Source organism: Zosterops lateralis (genome assembly GCF_965231275.1).
Source record: "Zosterops lateralis genome assembly, chromosome: 10".
Lineage (NCBI taxonomy): Eukaryota > Metazoa > Chordata > Aves > Passeriformes > Zosteropidae > Zosterops > Zosterops lateralis.
In genome coordinates, this window is record NC_139770.1 from 4,646,212 (window position 1) to 4,673,448 (window position 27,237).

The following is a 27,237-nucleotide window of genomic DNA, read 5'->3' on the forward strand; positions in this document are numbered from 1 at the left end:
GGAGGATGAGGAAAGGCTGTGCTTATCTCCTGGCCCCCAGCAGGGACACCCACACCCACCTTGGTGAAGTTCCAGCGCTGGATGAAGTGCCGGGCGACGTCGCGCGCGGCTCGGCCGTGCACCACGGAGGAGATGTCGTGCCAAGGCATCCTTGGCGTGGTGTATCTGTCAATGAAGTCTGTGGGAAAGGGCAGCACAGGGGAACTTCTTCAGACAAAGGACATGAATGTGGAAAAAGCACAGAGTCCCCCTCCCCACACTGATGTTTCTGGGACATGGCACCCCCAAGGAAGATGACTTGGACTGCAACAGCATAATTGGCCTAAAACCCCTCAAAGGGAGTTTTGCTGCTTTTTCCTAGCAACCAAACCAAACCAGCCTTGTTACCTCTGGCTTGGAGGCAGGAAAAACATGATCTGAGACCAGAAAGGTGCAGAAGAAAGTTTGGAGGAATGCAAAGACTCCCACTCACCAGCAAAAGGCTTGTCGAGTTGCACCCAGTCTTTAAAGACAAAGTTGCAATAGTCTTTTCCGTGCCAGAACCTGGTTTCCCCCAGCAGCTCTCCAACACCTGTCTTCAGGCTACGGATGGATCCTTTATCTGTCCCAGGCAAACAAAACAAAAACATGCTCCAAAGTCATGGGCATCCATTGCACACAGCAGTGAGAGACTCATAGCCATGGAACAGCACTGGTGGGACCTGCCAGTCCCAAGCAGCTGAAGCTGGTTTCTCCCTAGTCCTCCTGTTACTTTCAAGGGATATATGTTAGTATTTTTTCTTGCCTATTTCAGTATTTTTTATACAATCAGAAAAGGTTTTATATAGGAGTCTGTTATGGAAATGAAAAGCAGATGCTGAATTTTATCTTGGACTACATCACTCTATAACCTTTTGCCTTTCCCCAGTTTAATAACACCTAAATATTCCCATATGGCAGTCCACATCATGTATATCATCTACTTCATATATTTTACATTAATAGTGAACTAATTCCATCTTCTCTACTAAAGAGTTTATTATTTTACCTCTCTAGCAGGGTGTATCTCCTCTAATAGAGGTAGTATTTATTATTTAGAATGAGATGTTCATGTTCTCTCATGAAGTATTGTGGAGTTTCTTAGTATTATTTTGTTTCTTCCAAATAGCAGTGTCATTTTTTATATAATTTTACATGTTGAACAAATGGATCCTTAATTCCAAATTCATGTTGATTAGAAATGGTCTAAAATATTGTATGCAAGGATATTCCCTCCTGATAGGATCCCTTTTCCAAAGCACATATTTTGGTGCAGTGAATTCTTTTTCTGGGCTCTTAAAAAAATCCAAATATGTTGGCCTAGACCATAAACAGTTAACTGGTGTTATTTCCTGACCCTGAGAGCAGCCTTCATCTGTGACACCAAATACTAATGCACTAATTATACAGCAATGCCACGAGCAGAAACCTCCTCCTAACCCAACCACGCCACCAGGTAACCATAAAACCCCTCAGCACACAGAAAAACCAACTTTCAACAGTCAACAAAACACACACTGGCAGCAGCACAAGACCAGGGAACACAAAGCAAGCCCTGCCAGCGCCGCTGTGACCCCACCGAGCCGAGCCAAGCCATGCCAGAAATGCCATGCAGCAGGTTTGCACCACAGCTGCCTCAGGAAGTTTGAGCCTCCAGTGAGAGTCCAGGTGGAGCTGGGGAATCACTGACTCGAAATGCCTGGGTGGGAATGGGAATGAATGTGTGGGACACAGGCCAACACATGCTGCGAGCGCCGTGCTCTGATGACTGCACAGTGACTCATGAGTGAGCATGAATGGCCACAGGGGACACTGCACATTGTCTCCACAAAGACATGGAAATGCTTTGTAACCAATATTTTGTAATTGGCAATTAATGCCTTAGAGGGAGATGTTTGCAAGAGGATGATGCTGAAGAACTGCTCTTCGCTCTGTTCCTGAACCCAAAGGATTCTCGGAAAGGTACCACACTGGGACAGGTTCTTCCAACACCAGTCCAGAGATGGGAACATCTCATGCTCACAACCACCCAAATCCTGTCTCAACTGAGTATGCTTTCCTTGGTTTTAATTAGAAGCAAAAGAGGGGACCAAGTCTTTGTCCAAACATAGGACTGGCAGCAGCCACTCTGCTGCTTCCCCTCTCTCTTTGCATGGCTTCCTGCATCAGGCTTACTTTAAAAATATCCAATACAGAACTTCCCAGTTCCAGTAACAGCTCCTTCCTTTACAGTACGAGAGCTGCTGAAATCATCACAGACCAGAATCAGAACTATTTTTGCAACTGTTCCCTGCTATTATTATTGCAATTTTTTTGTTTGCTCATTTGTTTGATTTTGATTTGTTTGTTGCTGCTTTAGAGTTTTTAATTCTTATTTATTTGTGGTGCAGTATTTGTAGTTTCTGGAGAAGGCTCTTCTGCCAGGGTGCCCACAGAGGAGGGATAAGGATGCTGGGAGAACAACAAGCAGTGAAGGCTGATCCTGGCACCCAACCTCACTTTCACCAAAGTTACAATGCAAAAACATCAGCAGCTAAAGCCTGAAGGGGTCCACAGCTCTGCCTTCCTCCACTTACCCTCCCGAGGCTCAGCAAGCCCCTGTTTGGATTCACTGTGGTGATGGAACATTCTCAGATGGGGCCTTAAACTCTGGATTATATTCGGTTGGCTCCTAGTGGGGCTAGAGTAACCTGCAGAAAGTCAAGATGCTCTATTCATGGCAAAAACACACGTCCACCTCTGCCACTCTGGTGCCTGCTCCTGTCTGAAGACACCTGGCAGACAGGAACTCAAACCAGACATCAGTTTGCTGAAACTACAAGTGACTGTCAGGAAAAGGACCAAATTCAGGACCCAGCTGGTTTTAACCCAAACAGATGTAATGAAATACAAAGCCATGGCTGTGTCCTGAGCTGACTGCAACTAAGACCCCCACAAGGAGCCAGAGGCAAGAGAAAGATCTGCAAGAAGGGATGGAAATTCCAGTAAGTTCCCCCATCTTCAGGTGCTGAGGACTTTCAGGAAGGATTTCATCCTAGAAAAATTGCCAAGCTGATCCTTGTAATTTTAGTTCTGAAGTTATCTTTAATGTCGGGAATTAAAAGCTGCATTTAAATATTCAACTGTTGAACAGACTTTTCTCTCTAGTAAGTGGGTAAATTTGGAATATTTCCATTTAAGTGAACTTATTTTAAACCTAGCTTTTAACACTAGTCTATGAGAGGGGATAATCCCATTCAGAAATCATTTGCTTGTTATAATAAATTCAAGTTGAAAAATGAAAGATTCAATTCTCTCTTGCAGAAACAAACACTTTCCAACAATACAAACATTAAGGATCACATACACTGTATCACATCATCTTACAGCTCATGAAAATTGCTAATGAGCTAAATAAAAAAAAGTCCACACAAAACCTTTCTTCTCTATTTTGCAGTGACACAAATTTACATGTTGACTAAACACAGCTATTATTCTGATAGTTAGGTAACTTGTCAACTTTTCTTCCATACAAAGAACACATTGCTCTAGAAATCATGTGAACGTGCACATACACCCACCCACCCACCTTCACACATCCTTTATATACATTATTTAGCTGAACATCACTTACTTGACTCACTGTCGATGCTGCTGACGCTGTCAGCATGGTGCATGCCGTGCTTGTGCAGGTGCTTGTAAATGCTGAACCTTGAAAACTTCTTGGGTTTTCCTACTCCTTTCATTTTTGATGTGTCTGGGGCATCATCAGCATTTCTCTCGAACAAGTGGCTCTCTGGGGCCAGAGCTTGAGGCTGCAGTGAGAGACGTTCAGCCGACTCTGCTACAGCCTTCAAAGACACAAGACATGGCTGCAGGTCAGGTATGAAGAGGTTCCCCTTTAACTACAGATTCTCATGCAGATCAGTGCTCAGAAACAACCATGAGCCAAATTTTGCTCTGTGACAGACACTTTGGTGGGAACTAGGCATGCATTCTGGGGAGAGACTGTACTGAGGAAGCACTCACCAGGAAAGCCTAGTAATATTACCAGCATTTGGATCCATAAATTTACTCTGTATTATTACTCCCCTTGAAATTCCCATCAGTCTAGACCTCTCAAATTTTTAGAGACATGTGGTTGCATACAGACTAGGCTAGCAGAAAGCTCAGCAAACAAGGCAACTGCTGAGGGCACAAACAACAAACTTTTCAGAGCACTCTGCAAGTGCTTACTCTCCTTTTCTAAGTTTTGTTAAGGAAAGAGAGGCTGCCCAGAGAAGTTGTGGATGCCCCACTGTCAGATTATACCCTTTTCTGACTCAGAGATGGGGCAACTGAGAGGCATTTTAAAAACTTTTATTCCAGTTTCAGTCTCATGTGAAGGGTGAGACAATACAGATGTTACAATTCACACCATCACAATCAGAAGCCAAATTATTTCCCTGGAAGTGTTCAAGGCCAGATTGGACATGGGCATGGAGCAATGGTCTAGTGGAAGGTGACCCTGCTCATGATGGAGGTAGGAATCACATGATCTTTAAGGTCCCTTCCAACCCAAACCATTCTAAGATTCTTCGATTTTAAGAACACAGACTTCAAATTGTGGCTGCTGTTCCAAGCTCCCCAAGGGGAAACCCAAACCTCTTATCTCTGTGCCCTAGGCAGATATAAAAAGAAAAATAAGAGCAGGATTTCAGTTCTCCTGGCACCTGAGCTATCTGAAGAGAACAGATTTATTCTCTAGATTTGTGCCCTAGATTTGTGTCCTAGCAAGGACCAGTCAGCACCTAGCCCTAAAGAGCCATTTGATGCTTGGATCCTACCTCTCATCACTTATTTGCCATTAAACCTCCAAAACCCAACCCTATGCTCAGAAGAGGACACAGTCCATTCACCACCTGCCCCAGACCTGCTGTGGCTGATGGTGGCCACCAGCTGGCCCCAGCCCACTTACTGCCAGGTTGGCTGTGGACACGGACTTGGTGGCGGCGGAGGCGCGCTTGACGCTGCCCACGTCGGTCAGGCGGTGCTCATCGTCGTCCCAGCGCCCATAGGCCAGGTCGATGCCGCCCACAAACGCCACAGACTGGTCCACAATCACCAGCTTCTCGTGGTGGGCCCACAGGTACACTGAGGAGGACACGTGGTCTGGGTGCCTCATCACCTGTGAGGAAACCAGCACTCAAGTTCAGCATCATTGTCAGATTTAAATCCACCCAGGTAGAGAGCTGTTCTGCCTTGTTGGGATGTTTGGGGAAATGCTGGAGTTGTTATTGGATGCATCCACAGCTTAATTACTGAAGCTACTCAATTTCCCCATAGCTAGTGCCAGCCATGTGTTCCCCATAGCATGTGTCAGCAGGCAGGTGTTTCCCCAGGATGCAGGAATCCCAAGCAGCAATCATTACTGGTGTTGGGATAGGTCACCCTTACAACAGCTTCATAAGAGGACCACAGTTAAAGAAACTGCTTCAGTTGAGCTGTAATAGCTGAGCTTTCAAACACAGAGCCTGCTCTGAAAGAAAACAACATATTGGCAATCTGAGTCACTTCTTTGGTTGTTGCCATCACACAAGTGAAATGAGAAGTTGGGTGGTTTTTTCCCCCCTACTTAAAATCAAGTTGTATGGCATTTGTTTAGGAATTTATTTTTGACAAGTGTCTATGGAACCCTAATTTCTCTATCTAAGCTCAGAGTTTTATTTTTGATGTTAGAGCCACTAGGCCAGCTTCCTGGAGAAAAAGCTACTGAGTTTCACCTGGCTGCTCCCAAAACCTGTGACACAGCTTGTGTGTATAGTCCAGTTTTGCTGCAAAGATGAACATGAACAGGTGCTTCCCTTTGCTGTGATAACTGATCAAGTGAAAATAAATCAATTATTCTAGTGTAACAAGTTTCTTACTGCTCATTAAGGTGTATGTGTCTCTAAGAGACTGGATCTAGCCTTATCTACTGGTTTGTCTGCCACAACTGATTTTCTGCTCAGCGCCCAAACAGCAGTGTAACAGCACAGGACAGTGCAATGCTGTTCCTCTGTGGTGGGAACATTAACACCCAGTGTTGACTCTCATCATTCACATTGGAACAGAAATGCTGAAATGAGACAACACTCTCAAACTGTAATTTTCCATTGGCTGTAACCCCATTAACTTGTCACATGAAATGCATTTCCTGTGAATTAAGGTGAATAGTTGCTTTGGCAAATCTAAACCAAGCAATTTTATGTTCCATTAGAACCTAAAGAAATTATGTGGCAGGCAGTATATGAGTGTGTTTTGTCAGACTGTTCTCACTGAAGTGGTGGGAAACACTCCTGAACTTGCAGTTCCCACCTAAACACACCGGGGTCAGTATGAGCCATCAAGAACAACTGAATGCAAACACCCTCCACACAGCCCTGTGCATTACCTTGATGTTTGGATGGAGGTGCATGAGCGTCCGCTTGCTGTATTCACTGTTGATCCCGAGGGCAAGCTCCACCTCTTTGTACAGCATAACAAAAATTCTCACTCCTTGTTGCTGTCAGAAATAAAAAAGAACACATGGGATGCAGGCACATCAACGGATATAGTCTGCTTCTGAAGGGAGGAAAAGCTAAGAGGCAGTAAATGTGTCCTGTCTGCTGATGGAAATGCTGACTGAAGTTACTTGTTCTTGATTATGCTCTTCCAGATCCTCCATGGGGACCCCACAGACTAGTAGGACCTGCCTGCTGGGGAAAGCTCTCCAGCTTTCTGGGAAGGGCTCAGTACCTGGTTTTGTGTGTTCTGTTTTTGTCTGAGCTATGCCAAGGCCCATCCAGAGGTCATTCCTACAGCAGCTCCTTTTACACACCCTTTGAGGTAGATTTTGCAAGCATGATTCACTCCAATCATGTTCATCCACTGCAGTTCAGTGCTCTGCTGCTTTGTGTTGCCCTGAGGGTTGCCCACAGTTAAATGCCCCTGCAGGATGACATGACCACTGAGGTCACACAGACATCCCCCTCTTGAAGGGGATGCCACCAACTCAACACCAGCAAAGACGTTCTTTTCTGCTGGTAGAGCTAAACAAGCTACTGGAACACACTGAGCAGTGCTAAAAACATGGAGCTTTTTGTGATCAGCATTGTATCTATGGCAGGGTTTCCAAGAACTCTAGTTAAAGCACTTTCAAATGTGCCAAGTGCCTCCCAAACCTTGGCAAATACTGGTCACACGCTGGGACACCTCCACTTCCCATAAATCAGCATGGATTAAAAGCTTGCACTGGAATTTGCCAGCTTAAACTTGGAACCTAAACTTCACACAGCCTTTTGAATTCCTGTTCCCATAAAGCTACCAAGAGCTAAAGCAATCTCCAAACTGTGGATGATATTCTGCTCTCCACTGCACCCAGGGGAGTCCAAGGCAACACTGCACACACAGCAAGGACAGCATCAGCTCTACATCAGGACATCAACTTGCTGACTGGCCTGTTGAGTCAAAGAAATACTAAAAGTGACAGAGCAAGCATTTCCAGGGAATGACCTCACTCACCTTATCACAGTTTTTATGGCCATAAGAAAATCCATGTTAATGCGACAAAAAGAAGCCAAATTCCTCCTTTGAGTGAGTGATGCCTTGTGGCCAGTTTATTTTTGCCAGAAAATAAGAGTAATTCCAAATCAACAACAGTCAGACACAAAGCTCTCATTTTTTATCTAGGTATGTGGAGGGGTGAGGACTGTGATGACAACTGACTTGAAAGGGGAAAGAGTCAAAGACTATTTCAGCATGTCACAGAATCACAGAATGGCTTGGGTTGGAAGGGAACTTCAAGACCATCTTGTTCCACCCCCAGCCATGAGCAGGGACACTTTCCACTATCCCAGTTTGCTCAAAGTACCATCCAACCTGGCCTTGAACAATTCCTGGGATGGGCAGCCACAGTATCTCAGGCAACCTGTGCCAGGACCTCACCACTCTTCACAGGAAAGAATTTCTTCCTAATATCTAATCTAAAGCTGCCCTCCTTTAGTTTAAAGTCTGTTTCTAGGTGAACTTCTGCCCTTCTACCACAGCAAGAGTCCACGAAGTTTCTGAGCCACAGCAATAATGAGCCTTGTGACCCACTGCTGATATGGGCAAGCTCTTTTTAGCACCGCTGTTATCACAGGGTGTGTGAACAGCTGGGGCACAGCCCACACTCACAAACACACCACAAAGTGCTCAGCCTTCCTTGTATCACTAAATTACATAAATCACATGGAGATCATGGACAGCAGCAGGTCATTGACTCTACCAAGAACTGGGGCAGCTGTAAAGCAAGGCTGGCTGAAGTGACCCAAACCTGAGACAATCAGATCTACCCCTCTGCCTCTGAGCTCTTCCAAACCCAAACGAGGGTAACAAATCAAAACATGTGGTGTTCAAAGGCCACATCTGATGTGAGGCTTTAACTCTCAGCTCTATGTTTTTAGCACTGCTCAGTGTGTTCCAGTAGCTTGTTTAGCTCTACCAGCAGAAAGAACGTCTTTGCTGGTGTTGAGTTGGTGGCATCCCCTTCAAGAGGGGGATGTCTGTGTGACCTCAGTGGTCATGTGGTCACTCAAAATGAATGGTGGAAGGGCTCCAGCCCCAGTATGACCCCCTGGCTGCGTGGGTGCAGGGTGAAGGGTGCAGCTGGAGCTCACTTACTGCTTTCCTCTTGAGGATGCAGTCCAGCCGCCAGCGATTCCCTTCCACCACCGGCCGCTTCATGAAGATTTCCGGGCTCAGCCTAAGAAAATAAAGGTATATAAAACACACAGCAGATGCAGCCTGCAAATAAAGCACTGGCCTAAATAACCAACTTGGGAAGCAAAGGAATTAGGTTTAAATAAAGTGGATGTGAAAGCTCATGTCCCAGAGTGATGCATTCTCCAATATCCTGCTCTTTGTTCTTTAATAACTAAACATTACAGAGGGCAGGGGACATGTCCAGCACATTCATCTTCATATTCAACAACCCACGAGACCAGGTTGAACAGTGATGTATCAATAGGGAAATTTGGATTCTATCTGTGAAAGAAAGATGCAACAAAAGAAAACCACGAGGTAGATCAGAAAGAAATATGCAGATATAAAAATAATTAAGAGCAGGATTTCAGTTCTCTTTGGCACCTGAGCTATCTGAAGAGAACAGATTTGTGCTGAATTTTCCTTACTGCCTAAAGACTAAGCAATAGGATCTCTCAACAGGACATTTTATCACTCTAAGGATTACAAGAAATAGTTAAACAATCTCATCTAACTCCTGCACAGCAAGGTGACAGAATTTCATTCCTTTACTTTTGTACCAAGCATGGCAACTTGGGCTTGGATAAAGCATATTGCTACATCCTATTTTTATCTTATACATCAAGTTTTAGGTAAGTTTTGGAATTCCATGATACTTTAACAATTGTCTGAAATGGGATGCTCTTGAACTGCCACTTGATGTTGCATAAGGGGAATCTATGAGCATTAGGCTTAACTGTGGTCATGGCAGGAAACATATTTACCCCATAAAATGCTAACATGTTTTGTAGTTTTCTCCTAATTTCCTCCTAGAAACTAATTCTCCCAGTTCCCAGAGGCAGCAGAGAAACAGCCAGAGGTTCATTTCACAGACAGAGAAAGAGGAGCCCAGAGACATGCCTAAGGTGAACAGGAAATCTGAGTCATGTCTTGGAAGCCTCCCATGCCCATGGTCCAGGCTGGCCCAAGCAGATGAACCTCCAGAAAGGCAAGACATGGGCGGCCACAACCAGCACCCAGCCAAGAGACTCTGCCCAGTCTGTGAGAGCACCCTTTTCCTGCCACAAACAGGAACCAGAGCACTGCATAAACACCTAAACTAGGTAACAAGTGGGCAGAGCCAGGCCCTTTGGCAGACACAGAGCCCAGAAAGGGTGACAAAACCTCCCTCCTCCCTTATCTGGCCCATTTAAGAGCAGACCAAATGACACACAAGATGCTCTCACTGCTGGCATGAGGCTTCCCAAGGCTGTGAGGAGGAGCTGAAAGGGGGATCCCATGCAGGATCCCATGGCAAGAGCACTGCTGAGCATCCCTGTTCCTTGATACACCCAAAGACACCCATGCCCCTCAGATCTGCAGCTATTTACACTCCTGAGAAGCCCCTCGAGCCACCGCATTTGCAGCTCAGGTGGTGCCTCCGTGCAGTTTCAGGCATTTCCGTGGAGGGAGACAACCAAGCTGTTGATGTGAAGCGTGTGCTTTTGCTGCCAGCCCTCCTGAAAAGGCCTTTGAATACAACACAAGGAGAGGTTTGGGTGTGCTGCCAAACCATCTGGCTGCAGGGCTAGCTGCCATACTGTAGGGCCCCAAACAGTGCTGCATTGTCAGGAGCGTCCCCCGAGAGACAGCTGGGCAACACCCAAACATGTCAGTACGAACCACCAATCTGTGATGAAAATTTCTTCCTTAGCAGCTTCCATGGCATTTGCAACGTCCTCAAAGTACCACTTGGCATTGACATACCTGCAAAAGCAAACAGAGTGCAGAGTTATGCCTCCTCCCCTTCATTAAGCAAAGTACACAGCTGAAGAGCGATGGGGTTCTGTGCTAATGACATTTATGTTCTCTTCTTGAAAGCAAACAAAATCCTAACTTCCAGAATGAGGACGACACACAGGAAGAATTTAATGCTGCTATCAGTAGCTTGATGAAACGGCACAATAAGGGAATATTAAGTGCCTCTTGGCACTTCTGCCAACTTCACACTGTATTCCTGGGTTCTGCTTGATATGCAAGCCAGGTTTGCCTCTCAGGAAAGGGTGATGGAATGGTGTTTCCTTTGATTTACAGAAAGTACTCAGGCAGAGGTTGTTGCAAGGCAGACACTGCAGGGAAAGCACTGGTCTGCTTCCAGATAGAATCCAGTTTTTGAGGCACTTGTGGGAATGCATTAGTGCAGTCAGGTTACACTGGGGACAGAAGGATTTCTCAGGGGCTGCTGTGTGCATAAAGCCCAGCCACCCTCCAGCTATACCCAGATCTGCATTTACTGATTCCCTTTTCTTCTCTTTATCCTTACAATGACAAATACCCAACACATTTGAATGTAAACAGAACCTGACACCACAAAACGCAATGAGCTGTGACGCAGAGCTCCTGCCACCAGCAACACTACTCTGTCCCTGGTGAAGAAAACCTCATTCTTTTTGCAACTTCTTTAATTATCACCAGTCCCCACAGCTACCAAAGGCTACCAGCTCTGTCCATCAGGGCTGGGGTGCTGAGGGAAGGCAGTAACAGGTGCTCACCACTTGGTCAGGGTGTTCTCCTGCACAGGGGCGTAGGAGCCGAAGCGATGCTCCGTCAGAAAGTCCTTGCCGTGTTTCCGGATGAACTCGTCTATGCCCTGCCTCCACCACTGGGCATGTCTGTAGCTGTTACACTTCAGAATCAGCGACCTGTAAGAATACACGATGCACAGAGCAGGAGGCTGAAGCCATTTCCATTTAATTGGGCTGCTCCTCGCTGCCTGTCCATGTTGGTAAATGTATCGGTACCAGTCATATTTTATTTACACAAAAAGTAGGGAGTTCGCTGTTTTGTTTGCAAAAGAATGCACAGCACTGAGAGCTGCTCTGAGTGACTAACAGTATTGCACTGCCAAGCATAAAAAAACCCACCCATGTTTAAATTATTAGCACCAGCTTAACTTGGAGTTGGAGCCAGCTAATGTTGTAATTTTTAAGAGATGAATTTATACTGTGCGCTAACATAAAAACATTAAGTATCTCTTTATTCCCACTAGTGTGTCTTTTGAGTAGTACTCCATTGGGATGGAGAAGAAAACATCCCTACTTGCAGCATAAAGAGAAAAGAGTGCCTAAAACGTTGCCTAAGCAATTGCTGCCAAAACAGACTGTGTAACTCAGCATGCACTGTGCCCCCAGGCCCCAGCAATAACCACAGGGATGGACAAACAGAGGCTCCAAATGCTTCATTAAGACATGGGAAATAATCAGTCTAATAATCATTAGGGCCAAATCCCCAGCAGGTCTGAGCACACCAGCAGCAGCCACCCAGGCTTGTTAATCCCTCCTGCAGAGCACCATTGATTCTTCCTTAAGAAAGCAAAAGCAAACTAAAAGGGGATAAACAAAGTTGTTTTCTCACCTACAGAGATTGTCGATCTGTAACCCGTACTTAGTTTCTGTTTCTTTCCGGCCTATCTTGATGTTGAATTCCTTATCGACCAGCAGGACAAAGGAAATGGCCCCTGAATCAGGCTTCATGTACATCAGGAATGAGTCTTTCACCACCAGCCACCTGCAAAGACACAGCAACCACATCACCTGGATTTCATACCCATGCCAGGCCTCAAAACATGAGCCATGAAAAGAGCTAATAAAATGGAAAAGTGCTTCTTCCAAACATGTGCAAATCATTTATCAAGGAAACCTACTAAATGGTAAAAATTATTCTCAGGAGCTAGACCAGGGGGTGGTTTTCTTGAGCAAAAAAGTGTCTGTTTTATGGACTTGGATAATGAGTTTTAATTCAATAAAGGACTTATAACTCCTTTTTACAGAAGTCTTTAAAATTACAGCTTCCCTTGTTTAACAAAACCCATGAGAACCTCCTTGGTCATAAACCTCCAAGCATGAGGCAAGGGGCACGAGGGTTCCTACATCCCTGATTTTTATTCAGCTTGTGTGCTATATGGGAGTTATTTGACATTTCTAACACTGATTCTGATGCTAGGATCACTTTCACTCCTATCAAAATATATGAACAAGGCATTTTGGAAAGCTTTTATTGCCAAGCAACAGGCACCCTGTTAGAAACACATGAGGAGGGATGACCAGCAGGTTTTACATAAATACTGTAGCCTGAAGGCAACTCAAGGAAAAAACACATTTTTTACTGTGAATGGCATTTCTAATTTTTTCTCCCCCTGCAGCGTAGCTGGGGTAACCAGCCCCCTCTGTCCCACACAGGTCTCCATCACCAGACCTTCACTTCATTCTTCTGTACACTCAGAAACACACTGCAAGTACAAAACACTGCAAAAATCTGTTCATTCTTGTATCTTTAGTAACAGCCTCAGCTCCTCATCTACTCCCCGTAATTTTTTTTTCTTGCTTTCACAGTCCTGAAAGGGTTACTTGGCATCACCCCTCATTTGGTGCCAAAATACCTCCCCTCTCTGTTTGGCCCATAATTTCATTCTTAAACATCCCACAGGGTATATTTCCAAGTATTCTCCCTTCTGTTTTTCCCAGGCAGCTCTACACGCCTGAGGAGTCCTGCCTGTGCCCATTTCACAGCTTCACCCCACTATCCTCCCCCGTGTCCTAAAATCTTCCTTTAAATAACCCTCTGGGAAATATTACCATTATTTGCTTGTTTGTTGATGTATAAACTATCAGTCCCAGTGGGCCAAGATGGGAATTTAGTGTCTCACTTGTGATATTCTGTACACAATCTCACTCAAACACTTCTTCTACCCTCTTTCTAGGCTCCAAAGAAAAATGGAGATCAATCAGAGCTGGATGTGCTACTGTCCCCACTACAGCTTGAGCTCTGGACAATACAAGAAAGGGTTACCTGAGGAGTATCAAGACAAAAAGGCATTTTTTCCATAAAAAAGAAAAAGAATTGGTGACAATTTAATGATCTGACCTGAAGGAAGGTCACATCTTTATCTCCTTGTGCCCTCATTAGAGAGATCTTCTGTAAACCTTAATTAAGAAATGTTGGCAAGACTGTGCAGAAATAGAACCTTTTAAGAATGCAGAAAGGTTTTGTTGGAAAACAAAACTATTAAAAATAAAACTAATGGCAGCCCATGGGTAATGCTAAAACCCAAAAGTGCAAAATGCCTGGGGAAGCTCCATCAACTAAGAAATTGTTGCTGTAAGGCAGATATGTACTGTTTGGATTTTCAAATGGAAAGATTTGCCTGGGAGGAGCATGCTCCAGGACAAACATTCTGATTTTTTTGGAGGCTGGCTGGTAACACAGGTACTTCCCCACAGCACACACCTTCCTGTGCTGCAGTCCCAGGCAACGCCAAGACCTAACACAGAGGAGGAAAGGGATGGGAGCAGCAAATTATGTCTGTCTGCAGCAGGAAGGTGCATGGGAACACAAGAAAACATTGGGATTCAATACCTACAGCAATAAGCAAGAGGCAATGTATTTAATGCCAAGGTTAATTGCACCAAATAGCTCCTTAGCACTGCAGGTCACGTCTGATTTCCCCCTGCCCTGAAGCAGTCCAAAGAGTGTTTCAATTAATCGATTTTCATTTTGTAAATTGAGGAAAGGAAGCTCAGAAAGCCAGGCTGAAATCTGCCTGGAGCAGGTCACCAGCCCATTCTCTCCCAAAGGCACAGAGCCATCTGTGCTCCCACAACAGGGAAAGCTGGGCACAGTCTGGGAGGTCGCTGCCAGTTTTGTCAGCTCTAGGAAATCCCAGATTTTCTCTGGAGTAACATGTCCCTTCTGTGAACTCCAAAGGAGGAAAAAAACCACCAAAACCCACCACACAGAAGGGTGAGGCAGGGAATAGCCCATGGGCCCTTCCAACCTGAAAATCTGTGGCTTTTGGAAAAAAAAAACAAAACCAAAAAAAACCCAAACAAACAAGATTCTCTCTCACAGATTTTTTTGGAGGGAGAAAAAGACAAATGGGGATTTTTGTGTGCCCAGGGAGCAGGTGGCATCCCCACCTCTGCCACCCAGCAGTACCTTTTGGACCAGCGGTAGCACATCCTCCCTTGGCCGCAGCAGTTCAGGCCAGGAATGCGGTGGCCCCCGGAGCGCTTCATGATAAACCCTTCTCTGCAAGGACAGGAACAGGGTCAGGGTTGGGGATCTGCCTCACCTAGCGGTGCAGGGGGGATTTTGGAAGGGGTGCTTGCTGAAATCCCAGCCCTTGTGCCCACAGCTGGCTCTTGTCACCTACAACTGTGCCCAAGCAGCCTCTGTGCTGTGCCCTGAAAGCTGGATAAAAGGCAAAAATAACCCCCCCAGGAGAAAAGAATGGAGTTTTAAGAAGCACAGGAAGCAGAAAATTAAGTGGCTCAACAGGGAGGGCTGCAGGGAGGGAAGGGTGGAAAACCCGTAAGAGCTTTCCCTCAAAGCAGCGCACTCTCAAATCTCAAAAACACTTCTCCAAATTGCAGCATTTCTGTCTGAACAGTAATAATTTTTCATATCTAGGTGGCAAAATATTCCCCAGTCAGTTAGTACTGAGAAAGGAAAGCTATTCATTTTAATAGTATTTATGTATAAAGCCATGCTCTTAGTGAATCATAACTCACAAAGACACAGCTCACAACTCACATGCCCTTCGGTCCCAGGTCGTGGATGAATGACAGCTGGCTTACTGCAACAAACTCCATCTGGGAAAGAAAAAGAGGTTCCCTCATCTTTATAACCCTGAAATCCACAAATTTTTTTGCTTCATCAAAGTGACTTGCCATAAAGATCTACAGAACATCATGAGCAGATGTTACCCACCATCACTCAAGCATCTTCAAGAAGACCAAGGAAAGTATTTTGGCTGAGTTTTCTGTTGGTTTACTTTAGATGTACTTTGGAGAACACATTTCAGGACAATTAAACTCAAATGTGCCACATGGACACCCTGGTATTCTCCCTCTTGGATCTTTGGGTGAAACAAGGACTCAAGTTTGACAATATTTAGGGTGGCTGGATGCCTGAATTCTCTCCTCCCTCCAGGGACCCACACAGAAAGACTGGAAAGGAAATGAGGACACATGCCCAGAGCTTGGAGCACCCTTTTACACCCCCTACCCTCACAGAGACACCACACGAGGGTTCAGCCCTACAACCCATGAGCATCCTCCAAGGCCACTGCAGCAGGTCAGTGCTGGACACACATCACTGCCCATCTGGTTCCAGGAACCAAAAATCCACAGGAAAACCACAGTGGGGCAGGAGGAGAGCAAGTTCAAACCCCAAAGTCAAGGATTAAAGTCAATCCCCTGCCTCCTCATGGCTCCACCTGCTTCAGCAGGGATTGCAGGGAACATAAGAGTGAGCAAAGCTGGTGAGAAAGCTCAGCACGATTACATTTACCTCTAAAAATAGGACACTGGGCAATTTCGACCAAGCAGGCTTTTCTTGGCACAGCAGGACATTCCTGGCAGTCTGCTGGATATTAGCCCTGGGCCCCTTCAGCAGGGAGAAACATTCTCCCAGGGTGTCCTGTGCAGGACAGGGCTGGGGCAGGCACAGCCCTGTGAAGGAGTTGCACAGCAGAGCCTTGTCTGCACCCAGACACTTCTAATTTATTGTCACAGCAAGTTGTCCAAGTGCAGAAAGGTGGTCAGGGCAGGCTGAGGGCAGGTGTCTGTCCCTTTGGCCAGGAAGCAAGCCAGAGGGAATCTCTAACAGCACATTCTGGCAATGAACCCTGCTGGGGCTTCAGTCCAGGGCTCAGCCTATGCTCCTGATTGCACTTGGGACAGGAGGCAGCCTCAGTACCAGCTTCAGGATATGCCCATCCATACCCAAAGTAACTCCAAGGAAAGGCTTTCTCTTCTCAAGGAAAGGGCCACTGTCATCTCTCTTTGGCACACCAGCTTCAGGGCCCTCATCAGCAAAATCCAATTTTGCACAGGAATTACATGGGTGGACCCCTAAGTCTCAAAAAGATTTTCAGACACCAAAAAGTATCAGTAAATTTGGGGTCAAAGTCTATCTTGCCATTAAGATGAGGTCAGCACAAGCTCCCTTCCCAATACCATAATTTTTTTCCCAGAAAACAGCAGTAGAACAGAAGATCCTTCCATCTCCTCATGCTCAGCTGCTCCTGGGACCTTCCCAAACTTCTCATATCAGCCAAGGCCATGGAGAAGAACAGAAGACACTTTTGCTTTCCTCTGAGTATCTCAAGGACATAAAGTAACCTCTACTCAGCTGAGGTAATGTTGATGCTTTGATTTTAGGATGGTTTCAGGCTGTTTTCAGAAAGTGGCTAGAACAAGTCATTCCATGCTATTTTACCAAAAATCCAGTGTACCCTACAAGCCCTTATCAGAGGCCCCAAGCAAATTCTCAGGCCAGTTCTTTGTCTGGAACCCATTTTAACTTCTTCATGGCATTTTTATCAGACAAATCAGAAATCCAGACATCTCTCTCACAGTGGGCACACACACACAAAAAGCATATAATGTCAAAACCCTTTGAAAATGCTGGCTGGAACCAGAAAGCTGGCAGGAATTTGAGGAGCACTGCATGCAGAGAAATAATTGTCCTCAAAGAAGCAAAAAGCAAAACCAAGAGGAAAAATTACTTGCAGAAACAGAGCTACCACTACAAAAAAAGAGAAAGATTGTCTGGCAGCACAGCAACCTCCTCTTCAGCCAAGCAGTCTCTGGAACAGCAATGACAGGAGCCCATCCAACAAACTGATCAAGCATTGGTTTGTAAGAAAAAAAACCCTTAAATAAATTCCTGCAGTTAGAAGGAAAATTCCCCAGTGTAGTGCAAAGCATCTGATGGAATGATTTATTGTTACAATTAGCTATTTTTACTGTCACAGTGCCTCATCTGAGGTGCTCATCATTCACAGAGAGGCTGGGAGAGGCAGGCAGGAGCTTTCATCTCCGACACATCGGAATTCCTGCGCTGCCCAGCTGCCTCCCTGGGATCTGGCATCCTGCTCTGGTTTCAGAATGACCTGCAGCAGGATGGTTTTGGTATGAGATATGGGCTTGGAGAATGCAGCTTCGATGACACTGCTGTGGCAATGAAATGAAAAAAAAAAAATAAATAAAAAGGTGGACTGGAGTGATGGGCTGCAGGAGGACAGGGTATGGAAGGTGGAGAACCAGCTGCAAGGTGTTCAAACCATCCTGTCCTGTCAGCAATGTAGAGCCTGCATGATTTATATAAGTAAAAATTTCATAGAGCATCTACATTTCAAAAAGTGTTCAGCTTCTCTACGCTGTTTTTTCATTTTGACTCTTATTCTTTATTTGGTGGGTTCAGAAATGCATCAAAAGCTGAATAGCACTGGTCAATAGCAATAACATGGAATCACACATTCTTCAGAATGATATTGTTCAGCACAATTTCTTACACACAGACAAAAATTGCTTATACAAAATACAAATTTAAAAACAAACAACTGAATGTGCTGCATTTCAAGTGCAATAGCTAGAAATACTGATGGTTTGGACCTCCACTAAGGTCTGCAGATCCAAGGGCTGTATCAGAGGCAAACCAGTGGCCACTCTCACTTCACAGCTGTTCTTAATTGTGTTGCTTTCACTTAAGAAGAGGTTTTTTCTGTCTCTAAAGTTCATGCAAAACATTACACACATACACACACTCCAGTCAAATCTTACTTTTCATTTTGCTTGGGCATCTTTTAAGTATGGGAGCTTGCACAAAAACAATGCAAAAGTCCAATTAATAATTTTTTTGTAGAGAATCCAATTAAGCCTCAACATTTTGAGGCTATATTCCTCCAATTTCCAATTTTCAGGAAAAAAAAAAGTGTGAGCAGTTAACACACTGAGATTCCCAAAACATTCATTCTAATGGTAATTGTCTTAAAACACTTCAGCCCAAAAGTACTATAAAAAGGCTTTGGAAAGAAGAAGACGACATGGGATTTAATCATATAAATCAAGTAATTAAAAAAAATATTAAACATAGAAAGTTAGACTATGTTCAACCTCTACAATGCCATGTAGTCACTGATCCTTAACCCAACCAGAGCCCTCAGGTCTGCAAAACCACAAGGTTGACTTGCAGACTCAACAGTCTCAGTGCATGGCATATCCTCCAGACAGTGTATAAAGCAGTTTGCTCTCACTAGCGAATAATGAATTGACCACAAACGGAAAACAAAAGAAGTAAAAAAGCAAATTCATTAAATTGTGCAGCTCAGATGTAAAAAACATCTCCTCAGAGATGCTATTGACCCAAGCAGACTCTTCACAATGACCAAGGGTTATGCTCCAGGCAGGTCTCAGCTTGCCTTTAAAACTCCATGCCTGATTTAAAAGAGTTCCTGATTTTAAAAACGTCCTCAGTGCATGGATTTGATGAGAGGAACACAAAGAACCCAAATGTGCTCCAAGACTAAGACAGTTACAGCATTTGTCAGCATCCAGGCAAAAGACTTCTCAACCACAGGAAGAGCAAAGCCCTCATTTTATTCTCAGGAGGACAAATACAGTTCCAGGGAAAGTGCCAGAAATCTTCACTTTAGTCTTGTGTGAGAATGGTGGGGGTTGTTTGGGTGTTGTTTTAAAGGAAGCACTTCCTTCCCTGTGCTTTCTTCCAGCATCGCCTACAGGACCCGTGCCACCACCGCAGGCAGCAAAGTCCTCCCTGAACACTTCTCTGTGGCCAAATCCAGTGAAAGCCAACAATAAACTGAGAATTTATGTGCAAAAGGGACATCTGGCTCCGGGGTTTGGGGACAGAAGGGCGATTCAGCCCAGGAGGGAGCACCCCACAGCTGCCCAGGAAGGCAGGGCCGCCCGTCTCAAACCGCAGCCTGGCCAAAGCATCACTCACGTTCTCATAGGAGCAGAAATGTTCCAAAATATTTGAAAAAGGCAATGCCTGCCTGAAGTGACAAGATGGATCCACACTGTAAAATAACTCTCCTCCGCTCTGCATATGCTACTGATCAAAATTGCCAAGTTATCCCAGTCTTGCTTCTAGAACAAAAGATGACTCTTTTCCACGTGCAGACTAACACGGCTCTTCTCTGCATTGGAATTAAGCTCCACAGCCTGCCCCTTAAAGAAGCACTCTAAGGAATGCAGCTTCCTCAGCCTCAGCCTGAAGATTTTTTGCCATCCAGAGCACAATGGCCAATCCCAATGGGCACTGTGTACCACAGAATAAACAGAACTCAACACGGAGCTCTGCAATAGAGCACGCAAAATTTTAAAGTTTTTATACAAAACATCCAACTATGAGCTGACCAACATCTCTACACAACAGAAATCCTGCAAAATAGGAGAATATCTAGCAACAGCTAAAGTGGAAGCGAACTGGCTGCTACAGAAACCCAAAGTTCAGTCTGTATTTTTGGCTTGTTTGAAAACCAGGTGTTCCCAGCTATCACTCTATGCTCAGAAATGTCACTAAACTTGGCAGCTACTCAGTGCGTGCATCAGATTTTGCTGGTAATACAAAAGATGAAGTAACACAGTTATTATGCAGCCAAAAAAAGGGGAAATAAATTACCATCCCCAAGAGATGTCACAGCTGCAGCTGACAGGTGAGGACTTCTGAAGAAACATTCAAGGATAAATTTCAAAAGAAATATTTTTACTTAAAATAGGCCTGACACTAGATTTGACATCACTCCTCATTTCAAAGAGTATTGACTTGGGGAAATAAGCCAACTACCATCTCTCTTTGGAACTGATAAAATACTCATTCACCTCTCTGGGTATCCCACACACACAAACTCAACACCACTGATGTCCAGGGAAACTGCACAGAATAGAAACCGGAGACAAATCTGCACCCAGAACCACACACAAAGCCCAGGCTGAAGGAGCAATTACAAATATGGCTTGGATTCCAATTTTTTAAGTATTTAAAACCTTAACATTTCATCTTTAAACAGTCTGCAGAATTAAACAGAATCTCACTACATCATACATGTACAACCAAGTTATCTGGACTGAACTAGCTTGAGGAGGTTATCATTGTGTTATACCAGCAACCTCTAACACTGAGTCATTCCTTTGGTTTTAATCATATCACATCTGTGTTGGAGAAATCAGCTAAGCCAAAATGCTCACAGAACAGCTGTAAAATGTTTCTTGCAGAAGCTGCATGTCTTCTTCCAATGAATTCAGCATTTGTAAAGTGAATATTCTTTAGACAATTAGCAAACCAATTTCTACTTACTGTTCCATGGTAGTTCCTGTACATTGGCATTTTCAGGATATTTGTCAAGTAGTCCTCCAGCTGTTTCTACAATTAAAATGTTGAAACTTTAGATAGGATGTGGAGGTTTTTCTTGAAAATTCCTGTAATCCAACTGCATTAGGAAACAATCAAGAAATCAGACCCCCTTTTCAGTTTGTGTGGATAAATAAAGCCATTATTATGTCCTCACAGGATACCATAGCTCAGCACCATAAACAGTTTGGTCACAGGTTGTTTAGTGTTGTAAACAGTAGATTACAACTGTTCTGCTTTTGTACCTTACACCAGCAGACCCTGTTCCGTGACAGTGTGGCTTTCAAGGTCAACTTTCGTGACTGAGCTAAAGTTTCAGAACAATTTTAAATACCAAATCAGTCCCCATTGTTTCTGACCCACAGGAATCAGATTTGTGAGAAAACAGGCTCAGAGGCAACTGAGAAAGCCTATTCAACCAAAACAAAAGGTTCATGGGGGGAGGGACACAGGGACCATGCTGTCCTGTCCCAAGGACACAGAGACAGCCTGGCTGGGCCTGTCCTACCCAGCCAGGAGGGAAGAAGAGAAGAAACCATTAAGGGAGAAGTAATCTCTCACCATCCTCATGGTAAAAGGGAAAAGAAAATATTAAACATTTCTGGGCATGGGAAACTGGGCAGAGTCCTACAGGACACAAAGCAAACTGAAAAGAAAAGAAAAAAACAAGCTAAAAAAAAATAAAAAGCATCTATAAAACAGTTCTCTTCCTCTTTTAAACCCACATCTCTCTCCTCAAACTTCCCACACATCAGAGAAGCTGTGAACAGCAGGGTTTCTGCATGGCACAGCCACAAGACACAATCCTTTAATCCTCTGGGTCTTGAAGTTCCAGTGGCACAAAGCCCAGGGAAGGAGGGAGGGAGCAGCAGAAAGAGAACGATAAGCACAGCCTGAACAAACATGGGGTTTTTAACTTGCAAGCAGCAAAACTGCAATGAAGAGGTAGGAAGACATCCACCCTCTCCATGGAAGGGCCCATCTGTTAACATCTGATGAAGTTACACAAAACACGTGTGCTTGGGCTAAAATTACCCACTTCAGCATCAATTGCCTGACTGTCATCTCCTCTTTCAGAGGGGGACAGCACTGAAATCTCTCAGATTTTGATGGCCACGGCCTGCCTCCATCACGCAAATTGACTCTGTGAAGTGCCTTGTCTATCTTTAAATCAGAGCAGGTGGGAGGAGGGGAACCACCACTTCCAGCCTCACGGTGGTTCCTCAGCTGCACAGGGGAAAGCTTTGCCCACATGAACCCCAGGAGCAGCATCTTTATCATTGCACAGCTGAGAATGTGGCTTTAAAGCTGGACTTGTCAAAGCTAAACTTTTTCAAGCAAACTACTGGAATGATAACAGACAAGGGTTTTGATAGTGTGTGGCTTTGCAAGCAACCTGCCAGGCTTCTCTGCACCTCAGAGCATCCCTCTGGCCCCCAGGCTAAGGGGGCACTTACCCTCCTGCTGGAGAAGTGCTCCTCCCGCACCGTGCTCTCTGCAGTGTGTGGCAGACTCGGCATCTGCCTCTGCTCTCCCCGTTTGATGGATTGTCTTCTTACTGTGTGACTGGAAGGAAAAACACACCCCAGCATCAAGTCTCAGTGCTGCAAGTGTCTGTATGCTTCAATATGTAACCCCTCTGCTGTAATGTCTTTATTTTTTCTATCTACGATCTTAAAAACTGACGTGCAGGCAGGACAGCCAAAAAACAAACCAGAAAAGAAGATTGTGGATTCATTTAAGAAACCAGTTTGCTCCAATTGGCTCACAAACAAAAATGTAACACTGAAATATCAGAATTTGATTTTGACAGCCACAATTTTCCCTTGTAAGTAAAGGGAGCCTACACCCTGTTTTTAGAGCACGATGTTCCTCCAGCTCTTAAGCCCTTATCATTTTACCTTTCCTATCATATCACAATGTTTGTCTATATCAGGAGGCTCTTACTGACCTAAACCACTTCTCCTCCCACTTCTTTTCCCTTTCCTCTTATATTTACAGCCATTACAAGCACCAAGGCCAGCCTCACTAGGGACCCTCACACCTCCCACATACTGCCCACGCTGTCAGAAAGTCCCAAAGCTCCAGCAATTTCCATTAGCATTATCATAACCCTTCACCAAGTTCAAGGCAAATCCAGCCCAAAGCTGATGACCCAGGAGACAATGTTTTCTGCGTCAGCAGAGAGATGTTTGCATCACTCAGATTATGGCTGCTAAACACATAGATTAAATATTTTTATTATAGCTGCTAAATATTCATGGAGACTGAATTCTTCTGCCCTTTCCTCCTTACAGCAAAGTAAATGGGACCAGAGAAGCCAAAAAGATAAGATATTAAAAGTCAGAAGATCCTATCTCCCAAAGCCCACCATCCACCATCTCCCCAAATCCACAGGGATGCACACTCACCTCCTGGTGGGGATAGGGATGCGGACGAAGGCTTTGTACCTCAGCAGCTCCCTGTGAAACTCCTGGAAGTGCTTGAACTTCCTTTTCACGTGCCAGACAAACTCTCCATGGGTCAGCTCGATGGTGTAAACATTGGGGCTTGGTACCTGCAGGGGAGAACACCACCACATGGGATGCAAGTCTTGAAATGAAGCCACTTTCCTGGAGCTGCTCATCTGAAGAGCCTTTATTCGACTTTACTTAAGGATTATTGTGTCTCATGATTTCTTGTTCTGCTTTATTAGATTTTATAAATAGACAGATAACCTTTCTCTCCTAAGCGTTTCCTGAGACACAGAGATTGCTGCTTCCTCAGCCCACAAACAAGCAAGCACAAACAGCATTTTAAATACAGTGCTACAGAAATCAAACGAAATCTCTGGAAGTTCTGACCTTCTTAGTGGAAGTGAAGCGTTCAACTTCCAAGACACGCACTCGGACAGGGCATCCTGTGAGGTACGTCTGTGCACCTGGCTCCTTGAACCCACGGGTGTGGTAGATGGCAGAGAAGGGAATGCACACTGCAAGGACCACAAACACCACAAAACTATTAACTCAACAGCCTTGTAACAACCCATGAGAGCATGAAAGCCAGCAGACAGCAACGCTTTAACATGGGAGCGTTTATACAATGGCATTAATTCCAACAAAAGACAGCAATTTTTATTAAAGAGAGCTCAAAGACAAGGTTACACAGAATGGACTTTAGAAGCTCAAGTATTAAGAGCCTTGTGGTTCTAAATCAGGGTAAATGCTTGGCAAAACCCCTGAGGCTGTAGCCTACCTCCCAACAGATTGTTAAACCCAGGCAAGACATGGGATGAGAACCTGTGGGTGTTAACTCACCCGTGCCTTTGGGGTCAGTGAGCACGTCCGAGTCCACCTCCTCCCCCTCCACATGGAGCTCCCTGGTGTCCAGGCTCTCGATGATGTTGCTCATGTCTGCAGCGAGTTTCTTCAGCGTGGATGTGGCTGCATGGCTTTCTGCTCTCAGAGACATCTCAGGGGCCTGCGCTCAGGAGCCGCGGGGCGCTGGGGAGAGACGGGGCAAAGCTGTCACCATCCCCTCTGCAACACAGTGCTGAAGGAAACCTCTGGCAATGCACGGACACCCCTTCCTTTACCCATATTCATCCCAACTATCCCCATCCTACACATCCAATGCCAAATGTTCAGTCCTAAAGCTACAAATCATAGCACTGCCTGGTACAATCCCAGACTTAATTCACTTGGCGCTGAATTTCCCAGGTCAGGCTGGATGGAGGAAAAGCTCACTCAGAAAATCAGTAGGAGTTTTTGCTACATGTTCTTTCTTTGAGTGAAGTAGTGATGGAAACTCCCAGTATTATTAAGATTTCCTCTATTTCTATGCACCTTACACAACTGCCTGTGGTGTCTGCGTGCCTCGTGCTCTCCCACGGCTCCATTCTCTCAGCAGACTCAAAAGTCACAGCTCTAAAGGTTCCTCTCTGGGGTCAGGAGCATCCTGATGGCCCCAGAAAGCCTGGGATCAACAAGATGGATTCCACATCTTCTGTGCTCACCCCTCCAACCTCCCAGGTGGCTGCAGGGGACCAGCCCACTGTCCCTTTGTGATGAGGACACAGCCAGGGAAATGAGCCACAGCTCAGGGCACTCAGGCAGTGGCACTTAAGTGTTTGGGCAGTGGTGACTACAGCACTTCCCACCCTTATTCCCACCCATTCATTTCAGGAGCCTGAGTCATGAGCAAAATGGGGAAGGAAGAAGAAAAAAAAAAAAAGGAAATAAAAGTAAATTGATATATGAGGCACGGCCACTGACACTAGCACAAGCCTTTCCTGCTTGTGATTATTTGCAAACCCTCTTCCTCCTTCTCCAGGCTCTGCATGTCACCACGAGGCTGTGGAGCTGGTCCTTGCACACAGCCAGGCTCCAGCTCCTGGGTATCTCCCTGATGATGATAAAGAATCCCTTCAATCTTTGTCCTGCTCTGCAATAAATGTCACAGCTCGACAGCTACACTGAAAGAATATGGATGGGACAAACTGGCAACATTTTGCAGCAGCCAATACAAGGATGCTCATTTATACTTGTGGAAGCTCTTACATTGTGTTAAAGAATGATTTTTCCAAAAAAGTGTGACATTTCTGATGTTAAATTCTACAAAGAACACTGTGCAATTATTCTTGAGTGAGCTCCACAAGAGCTGGGTATGCTGTAACTTGGAAATAATTTAACATTTTAATAAATCATGTGTTTAGCTGCTTTTGAAAGAACATTCTTTATTATTGTTTCCTCTTGAAACAAGTCCATTATTTCATTACTACATAAGGCTGATACCATGTATGCCCAAAAACATGCTAAAAGCAGCTGCCTCCAGGAAAAAAAAAATTCGATTTGCACACAGGCTTGAATCAAGAAAAATCGAGTCAATCTCTCCTCCTATCCCAAAGTAAATGTAGAACCAACAGCTTCACCTTGGGACTGAGGGCTCTGAGGGCCAGGGTGGCTCTGTCACCTTCTACCAGTGGCAGGGAAAGCCACCTTTCCTGTATAGAAGTATAGGAGTATAGAAGGTATAGAAGGCTTCAGGACCAGACCAGGGGATCACTGGGCCCCCAAATCACTTCAAGAGATCTGCAAGAATAATTCAAACATAAACACACATGTGGGTAGCTCTTTTCCCACTTATACACTGAACTTTGGGGCAACATCCTGGTTTCAGATAGGACAGAGTTAATTTTATTATTAGCTGGTACAGTGCTGTGTTTTGGATTTAAGACCAGAAGAATGTTGATAACACACTGATGTTTGAGTTGTTGCTAAGTTCTGCTTCCCCTAATTCAAGGACTTGCCAGTTTCCAATGCTCTGACAATGAGGAGGTGCACAAAAAGCTGTGGGACAGCATGGCCAGGAGAGCTGACCCAAAGTGCCCAAAGGGATATCCCATTCCCCAGGACACCATTCCCAGCTGGGGAAATTGGCTGGGGGGTGCCAACTGCTGCTGGGGGCTGGGCACTGGTCAGGGAGTGGTGAGCAATTACTGTATTATGCACCACTTGTTCCCATCAGTGTTATTCCCCTTTCATTACAATTATTACTATAATCCATTTTGTTTCAATTATCAGACTGCTCCCACTCCACTGATGTTACCCTACCCAGCCCATGGAGCTTCTCTGCAGCAGGAATTTGGCACTGGCACTGCCCCACACCTCCCCAGTCACCACTTCATGGAAAGCCAGTTCTCCCTCTTGGAAGCTTTACACTTTCCCTATTCTAACAACGTACTGCAGGGGATTTCAATTATTCAGAGAGCATAAGCTACATTTTCATTTGTTTGGAGTGAAGTCATTCCACCTGATATAGACTGGCTTTGCATGTTTGATTTTCTCCCTGTAAAGGAGGCATACATAAACAGCATTGCCAAGGGAGGCCATGCTACCAGGCTTTCCCAAATAACCCTGGGGATGGCAGGAGGGCACCCAAAGCCTTGCTCTGCACCAATACATACATTAAATCATATTTCCCACCCAGCACTTCATGCAATTAATTTTTTTGTGCATTTCTAGCTGCAAATAAAGCAGCATCTTGTTTTGTATTTCTGTCTGCATTCACGTTTAGAAACAAAACCGAATTTGGGTTTTTTCCTTCATCAGAAGATGCTTTTACTTCATGGAAACTTAATGCCCTTTCCAAAAGAAGTTTTCCACGGTCAAAGAGAACACAAGCCCAAACACAATTACACTTGAAGGAAACCAGCAGACAAATACCACATCAGCACGGCTGGAAGAAGAGCAACAGAGAGGAGCCAACAGGGAGAGATGCTGCTCATCCTCCCTCCTCCTCCTCCTTTCCTCCCCACGGTGC

General features: G+C 45.0%; 1 protein-coding gene across 2 annotated transcripts in view; it reads right to left on the minus strand.

Annotated features, from left to right (window-relative positions):
• The window catches only part of PLD1 (phospholipase D1), a 61,194-nt gene that overhangs the window by 19,632 nt on the left and 14,325 nt on the right, over positions 1-27,237 (minus strand). Inside the window, exons 2-18 of one of the 2 annotated variants that reach the window (XM_083868727.1) lie at positions 24,234-24,419; positions 23,781-23,908; positions 23,349-23,494; positions 22,395-22,503; positions 20,884-20,949; positions 15,310-15,368; positions 14,713-14,805; positions 12,133-12,285; positions 11,271-11,420; positions 10,402-10,485; positions 8,659-8,740; positions 6,410-6,520; positions 4,955-5,164; positions 3,632-3,848; positions 2,595-2,708; positions 473-601; positions 60-178 (exon numbers count right to left, since the gene is read on the minus strand). In XM_083868727.1, the coding sequence (XP_083724853.1) occupies positions 60-178; positions 473-601; positions 2,595-2,708; positions 3,632-3,848; positions 4,955-5,164; positions 6,410-6,520; positions 8,659-8,740; positions 10,402-10,485; positions 11,271-11,420; positions 12,133-12,285; positions 14,713-14,805; positions 15,310-15,368; positions 20,884-20,949; positions 22,395-22,503; positions 23,349-23,494; positions 23,781-23,908; positions 24,234-24,387 (2,124 nt within the window). In that variant the 5' untranslated portion in view covers positions 24,388-24,419. The remainder of the gene's footprint in view (positions 1-59; positions 179-472; positions 602-2,594; positions 2,709-3,631; positions 3,849-4,954; positions 5,165-6,409; positions 6,521-8,658; positions 8,741-10,401; positions 10,486-11,270; positions 11,421-12,132; positions 12,286-14,712; positions 14,806-15,309; positions 15,369-20,883; positions 20,950-22,394; positions 22,504-23,348; positions 23,495-23,780; positions 23,909-24,233; positions 24,420-27,237) is intronic. The other variant, XM_083868728.1, reaches the window with a different exon arrangement.